This window comes from Tachypleus tridentatus, chromosome 9 (genome assembly GCF_004210375.1).
Source record: "Tachypleus tridentatus isolate NWPU-2018 chromosome 9, ASM421037v1, whole genome shotgun sequence".
NCBI lineage: Eukaryota > Metazoa > Arthropoda > Merostomata > Xiphosura > Limulidae > Tachypleus > Tachypleus tridentatus.
In genome coordinates, this window is record NC_134833.1 from 135229092 (window position 1) to 135237343 (window position 8252).

Sequence of the window (8252 nt, forward strand, 5' to 3'; positions counted from 1 at the left end):
AAAAAATTAGAGATAAAAAATGTCACACATTTACTTTATCAAAGACTCCTCGTGAATACAGGCAATAGTCTGCATCAATTAAAATTATGGCAATCTATTATAATTAAGTTTAAAAATAATAAATACAGTGGAGAAAAGTTTTTGAATTCCGCGCAAAGCTACACGAGAGCTCTCTGCACTAGCCCTCCCTAACTTACCAGTGTAAGACTAGAGGGAAAGAAGCTAGTCAACACCACCCACCCCAAACTCTTGGACTACTTTTTTACTAACGAATAGTGGAAATGACCGTTACATTATAACGCTCCCACGACTAAAAGTTTGAGGATATTTAGTGTGACAGCGATTCGAACCCGCGCCCTCAGATTACGAGTCCAACGCCTTAACCCATGTGGCCATGCCGAACCTCATGAAGAGAAGTGTAAGTTAAACATTCTTAACATATTAAACAAAAATCATTATCTTTGATTTTTAATTTATTATTTAATATCATGTAATTACAACTGTTAGATGAGTCAAATTGTATATATTTCTAAAACATAATTTACAGGCAAATGACAATGCATCAAAATATCTATTCTGACGTCACTGTGAGAACAATGCTATAAAAACAGTCACGAAAAATGCAATTCCTTATCCAGATATACATCACGTATCGCTTATTTGAAGTCTGATGACGACCGTAATATCATTGTCGAAATATGACTTTATTAAAAGGTAAGATACTTCATTTCAATGTTGTAAGTAGTCTCATTTATTTAAAAACGCAATTTCTCCTGATTGTGAAAAATAGATATGATGACACATTTACTGCCCTATAACAAATTGTCTAAAGCAATTAGTTGCTTAGAAAAAAACTAGTCTGTTCACAAGCTTGGTTTAAATATGCTACCTAGGTTGATGGGGGGGAGTCCATAATTCTTCCTTATCACCTGTAATTTTCATCTCAAATTTTCAGAGTTAAAGGACGCTACGTAGCACAATAAACAGGAATAAGGTGAGAGAAAGAAGAATCAGAAGTTTATGAAAGAGCAAGCCGTAATCAGCTTGGAGCGATCGAATTGTATGGAGAACTAAGGAATATTCCAATACCGCAAAGACTTTTGCGATTAGTTGTTCATATAGTATATTGATCAGGTTTGTTTTTTTTTAATTTCGTGCAAAGCTATACGAGGATTATCTGCATTAGCCGCCCCTAATTTAGCAGTGTAAGGCTAGACATCATCATCCACTGCAAACTCTTGGACTAGTTTTTACCAACAAATAGTAGGAATGACCATCACATTATTACGCCTCCAGGACTGAAATGGCGAGCATGTATGATGTGACGCGTATTTGAACGCGCGATTCTCAGATTACAAGTCAAGCGCTTTAATCACTTGGCCATTCCTTGCATTATCTTGGTTAGGAGGACAGTTAAAACATAAGTTTTGACAAAGTAAAAACAATTATTTTTGTTGATTTGTGTTTATTCATCGAGTACACATGTACAAAAAAAAAAAACCCTAACTACAGGTGGCAGCACTTATCTCAATATTCTTAATACTCCCACTTTATTTTAAGTTTTACACAAACTTACAATTACTGTCAATAATCTTACAGTTATTCTAAATGTTTTACAATTACTTTCAATCTATTATTATAATCGTCACTTTATATGGTTCATTTATCCATTGGTGCCAGTCCAACATTATCTCTTAACCTTTCAAATGCATTTCTAGCAAGTGACTTTGTAAGAATGTCAGCAGTCATACTGTTTGTGGGACAATATTCCAGTTTTACTGATCCGTTCTGCACACATTGGCGAATTGAAGTGGTAACGAATACCAATGTGTTTTGTTCTTGCATGACCCACTGGATTCTGTGCTATGACGATTTTTCCTTGGTTATCTTCCATGATACAAACAGGATCATCAACTTCGGAACCTATTTCTTGCAGTAATCTTCTTAACCATACTGTTTCCTGTGCTGCAAGACTCAAGGCTATATACTCTGCCTCTGAGGTGGGCAGAGCCACCGTGGATTGCTTTTTGCTTATTCAACTTACAGCTGCTTCTGCTTGAATGAAGATATTTCCTGATGTGGACTTCATATCATCCAGGTCTCCAGCAAATTCTGCATCTGAGTAACCAATAATGACGTCTCCTGGTACCTTTTCAAACTTAAGACTAAGATCAGCTGTTCCTTTAAAGTAACGTAGGATTCTATTTGCTGCTGTCAAATGTGCTGTGTTGGACTGAGCACAATATTTCGATATTACTCCCACTACATGTACAATATCTGGTCTTGTTCCCATTGCAGCATACAGAAGGCTGCCAAATGACTGATACAAACTGCGGTCAACCTGAGTGCTAACACCATCATCCTTTTGCAGTTTCACGTTTACATCTGATGGAGTTACAATTGTCTTACACTCAGTCATTCCAAATTTCACCAGCATAGTTTGGATATACTGCCCTTGATTTAACCATACACAGGCATTCTTTTCATCCTAAACAACACTGAGTCCAAGGATGTAATGGAACTTTCCAAGGTCTTTCACGCGGTATTTTTCCTTCAGTGCTTCCTCTATAGTGATTATTTCGTCATCACTATCAGCAACCAAAATAATATCATCCACATATACTGCAACTATTGCTAGATTTTCACCCTTCCGTATGTAAACACATGGATCTGCTGAAATCTGAACAAATTCCAGTTCCATCACCTGTTCATGAAATGATTTGTTCCAACAGCGTGGTGACTGTTTTAATCCATACAGTGATTTTTTTCAGTTTACACACAAGGTTTTCTTTCCCTGGAACAGTGTAGCCTTCCGGTTGTTCCATGTATATCTCTTCATCCAGATTTCCACTCAGAAATGCAGTTATTACATCCATCTGGTAAGTTTTCAAGTTGTTCTGCACAGCAAATGCGATCAAGGAGCGAATTGATGCATAGCGCACCACTGGGGAGAAGGTTTCCTCGTAATCCAGACCATAATTCTGCGAGTAACCTTTGGCCACCAGCCTACTCTTGAACCTCTCTACATTTCCAGTATTTCCGTACTTAACTTTGAATACCCACTTACAACCTGTAGGTTTTCTTCCAGCTGGTAATTCCACCAGATTCCAAGTGTCATTTTCTTGTAAAGACTCAAATTCCAGATCTGTGGCTGACTTCTACTCCTTTGCATTGTCACTTGACATTGCTTCACTTAATGTGCTTGGTCTAACATACTGCATACGTTTGCAGTGTGACAAACTGATTCATTTGCTGCTGCCATATCAGCATACTTATAATATCCATAGCAGATAGGAATTTCCTGTTTCATGCTCGTCGTTCAGCTTTGTCTTTAGCTTTAACTTCTGTTTATTGGTCCACTATCTGTTCACTTGATGAGATATACTCATTTGTCACAGGCTCTTGACCAAATTCTGTTTCATTAAAGATAACATCTCGCCGTATAAAAATCTTCCTGGATTTTTCATCATGCAGTCGATATCCCTTGGTGCAGTTATCATATCCAATGAAACATACCTTCATAGACTTCATGTCTAATTTCTGTCTTGACGCATCTGGCACATGTGCATATGCAAGACATCCGAACACTTTCATGTGTTCTACATCTGGTTTCTTCCCATACCATCTCTCATATGGCGTACTACCATCTTTTATTGCCGATGTGGATACTCTGTTACCCACATACGCTGCAGTAGCTACAGTTTCCGCCCAGTACATTCTTGGTAACTTAGCATGTGACAGCATGCTTCTTGCTTATTCCACAAGAGTTCTGTTCCTTCTCTCAGCAACACCATCTTGTTCTGGACAATATGCTACTGACATCTCATGATGAATGCCTCTAGACTTCAAATATTGCTGAAACTCATTTGACGTATATTCTCCACCATTATCTGTGCGTAGGGTTTTCATGCGCTCTCCAGATTCATTTGGGTACACCTTCTCAAATTCCTTGAATTTCTCAAAGACTTCTTACTTTTGTTTCAAGAAATACACTCTGCAGCATCTTGAGTAATCATCAATAAATGTAACAAAGTACTTGCTACCTCCAATAGATGAAGTTTGCATAGGACCACAAACATCACTGTGTACCAGTTGCAGTCTTCCCTGTGATTTGATTTTTCCCACTGACTTAAATGGCTTCCTGTGCATTTTACCTTCAGTGCATCCCTCACAGAAACTGGCTTCATCAGGCTTCTGGAATTTGATTCCACTTACATATCCACTCCTGACAAGCTTCTGTAACTGTGAAACACTGACATGCCCTAGTCGTTGATGCCATATATCCAAGCCATTCATGCTGCTGTTTGAGGCTACTGAGGCATTCTCAATAACACTGGTCTTACAATCCAGTTGGTATAGACCATCATTCTTTCTTGTACCCATGCCATGGAGTTGTCCTGATTTACCTCGGATGTAACAGTGATTAACTCCAAACTGCACAATATTTCCTTTTTCAGTAGCAGCTCCTACTGAAAATAGATTGCTAGCTAATTTTGGTATATGAGGGACACTGCATTGTGACATGCTTTGAATTATTGACTTTAAATGTCATTTCTAGTTTACAGTTTCAAATTCCAAGAGCTTCAACAATTCTTCCATCACCAATCTTAACTTGCTTAGGTGTGCTAAACTTGTGATAATTTGATAATATGTTCCTCTGGAGTGTCATATGCCTAGACGCACCAGAATCCACCAACCATTCCCCATTTCCTATTCCTTTATCCTTGTTTATTACAGAGGCAACACCATTGTTTCCATCAGTATAATGTTCCGCCATATTAATATCCACATTCTTAGCTTTGTGGACCATTTTCTTCAGTGTTGGACAATTGCGTTTTATATGTTCCTCTCTGCCACACTTGTAACACTTGAAGCTGTTACCCCTTTTCTTTGTTTATTGTGTCCCATGTGGTTTAAAGTTGCTGCGAGTGGCTAATGCAGTTGATGATGTTTCATTCGATGTGGTCTTTTTCTTCTTTTGTTCTTCATTAATCAGTGCCTGTTGCAGAAATTCTAATGAGATATCATCAATTTTGGTTTTCAGGGCTGTTACAATTGTATCATAGCTAGCTGGCAGACTACCAAGTAAAGTAACAATCTGATTTTCTTCTGTTATTTCCGCCCCAAGCGCAGCAAGCTGATCCATTAATTCCTTCATTTGTTTCAAATGTTCCTGGACCGTCATGCTTTCTTTCATCTCACATCGAGAATACTTCTTTTTCAGGAATAGTTTATTGGCTAGTGTGTTCCTATCAAAGTGAGCACGCAGTACATTCCATGCTTCCTTAGGAGTTGTGCATGAGGTGACAAGATAGAGTTGTGCATCTTGAATATTCAGAACAATTGTTGAAAATGTTATTTCCCTTTTCCTGTTGAAATCTGCCCTTGTTTGATCATTGGCTGTCTCTGCCAATACCTCTGTTTCAGTCACATGGCCCCATAGGCCTTTTCCTCTCAATAAATGTTCCATTTGAAATTTCCATGTGACTCTTTTATTTTCTCCCAACTTATCAATTGATATTTTATCTTCCATTGTCAAACTCTTTCAACCACAACTTTAATATTCCTTTCTTTGATTTAGATCTATTTCTCCCTTTATATGACTTGAGAAAATAGAGTGTCAATCAATATTTTACTTACAGTTTATCTTGGTATTTCACTATGGCTTCCAGACAAAGGAACGAATCACCCAGCACTTGTGATAAAGTATCCATGTAAATCTTGTGCCATCCAACAAAAATTGTCATTCAAAACTGTTCTATAGTAATCCTCAGTATCTCCTGGATTACTTGTACTAACAATTTTAAAACAGTTTCATCTGTTTAAGCACTATTCAAGTGCTCATGTTATGTCATGGTAACGCATTTTAGTTGGATGTTAAAAGCAGTCAAAGAGACATGGAATTTCTGAGTAGCCGCACCATTTTACCAGAAAATCACACACATGAACTAATTTTTTTATCATTTTTAATCAAATTATGCGATCTTTCTTCATTGATTGTTTGAGATTGAAGACTCTGTTTCTGATCTTCTGATGTAGCAGAGAGCTAATACTAGTATTACTACTATCCTTGTCAGCATCGATCCTATTTTTAGTGTCGTACACCATATTTGTGCTTGATAGACGAATCTGCCTCAGTAAGGGCTGTTAAAAAGTATCTTGTGATTACATCTACAGCGGCTTCACAAGCTTCTAGTTGAACATTTTGGAACCCTGAATATGGAAGGAATCAGCAGAATAATGGTATTTTATGATAACATATCAACGAGTAGTGAAGTTCCAGATACGGCCCACGGGGATCGGAGCTAGTTGCTGAAGCTCTATTGCGCTCTGTTCTGAAATGTAAATGCAATGATTGGTTAAGAAAATGACGATTCACGTAGCGGACCCATCGGTTACACGACAAAAAGGGTTTTTATTAACTACGGGCTTCTGCTGCTGATGTAACCAGTCATAACGAGGTCAGTTTTATTCGATTTGCAAACTGTAAATTGTAATCCTCATATCTCATCATATACTACATCATATATAAATTTAATCAAACTAGAATTAACTCTGGTTGAAGGAAATACCTTGTGTTTTTCCATCTAAAACCACAGTTCTATACAAGATGGTGTTACTATCAAACAGATTTCAGGGACAATTTTATCACAAATATCCAGGGAGCCAAGGATCAATTTTTGGGTTTGGGTGTTAGTGTTTGCTGTCAAAGGATGGTGCCACTTTTTCATTAGTATGGACCTTAAGAAATATTTTTAGGGTACTTACCCTAAAATCATAGTTGTTCCATGGAAACAGCCATGGTTAAAAATAGATCATTTTTCAAAAATACATTTTCTGCTATAACTCCGTTCATATTTATCAAATGGAAGACAAGGACATTCTCTAGACGATTACATCATCATCATTTAAATCAGCTCGCTTGCATATTCACGACATTCTCATTAATATACAACATTTTTCCATAAACATTTTGAATCCTATCGAAATTCTTCACTACTCTTTAATATTTCAGAACTTTGAATAAAAAAATCACGCTTATTATACATATAGTGATTACTTATATCTTTGTTTTAAGTATTGTTTCCTTGACATATTTTCAAGATACTGTACGAAAACTCCGTTTCCATGACAAACATCAAGTAACAAATTACTATATTCAATAAATCCTGTACAAATGGTTGTGATTTATTATCAGAATTGTATCATAATTCTTCAAATGAGTTTTTTACTGTCTTTGAGTATTAAGTCAACCAAGGAATTTCCTGAATAAACCCCAAGAATTAGAACTCTTTCCATTGGCTTAATAATGCTAATGTTGTCGTATTATCATCTATGGTCGCTACATCTATCACATCAGATTATTTGTGGTCATTTTGTGTGCAGGATCCTTAATTATTAGAACAAATTCAGAATACAAAAATGTCTAAAAATAATTTTAAACATATAAAAATACTTCAGAACTTCATAATATAACAGCATTTGGTTTGAAGTTGGTGAGATATGTTGAAGTTACAGACCACAGGATAATTGTTACACATTTATCATTCATGTAATATTTGTCATCACACTAATAAAATAACTTAATGAAGTCCAAAATTAATTGATGGGCAAAAAGGCCACAGTGATTATGATTTGTTATAAGTATCTCCTAACTATTATATTTTTTTTAAATAATAATACAATAAATAAATACATGTTTTAAACAAAAATGTTTGACATTAAAAAGTATGCGAGTTAAATATACGTCATGAAGTAACGGTGTTATCATTTTTGGATTGTTTTGTATTATGGCCTTTAATGATGGAACAGCAAAAATTCTAGACCCATCACAAATGTGCAGTCTATAACATCTAGCACAACAAGAAAAAAGTTACACTACAGATTATACAAGGTATATCATACGCCAGAAGTAGTCAGGAAAAACTGTACAATGTTATGGATAAGTACTGTATACACTCAGAACTGCTACAAATGCCAGACAAGATAATAACCTCGAAAGTATGGCAATTGACATATGTTTCATTTATATCATTATGACATGGTCTGTTACGTTTATTTAGACACAACAATTATATAAACCTGCTTCAAAAAATGCCATTTGATCGATATTTTCTCCCTCTTTTATTTTGCATATTATTTGTGTTTACTGCTTTGAAATATTTCGACCACGATTGAAAATTTTGATAAAATCTGGCATATTAATGGGATCATATATGAAAATGAGTTAATGTAAGCATTGATTCTGAAAC

General features: G+C 36.0%; 1 protein-coding gene across 1 annotated transcript; it reads right to left on the reverse strand.

Annotated features, from left to right (window-relative positions):
- Positions 1 to 1659: 1659 nt before the first annotated feature.
- LOC143227492 (uncharacterized) lies at positions 1660 to 2419 on the reverse strand. Its single transcript, XM_076458934.1, has 2 exons — positions 2045 to 2419; positions 1660 to 1788 (listed from the first exon to the last, which is right to left on the reverse strand). Exons 1-2 carry the CDS (start codon positions 2417 to 2419, stop codon positions 1660 to 1662), a joined length of 504 nt encoding a protein of 167 aa, XP_076315049.1.
- Between the last annotated feature and the right edge of the window lie 5833 nt (positions 2420 to 8252).

Bases quoted from the DNA above. Each gene is read 5' to 3' on its own strand.
- LOC143227492 (XM_076458934.1), bottom strand. From the start codon at position 2,419: ATGACTGAGTGTAAGACAATTGTAACTCCATCAGATGTAAACGTGAAA. The intron at 1,789-2,044 runs GTAAGTTGAATA...CAATGTGTGCAG, and splicing joins TCATTCAAGCAGAAGCAGCT to AACGGATCAGTAAAACTGGA.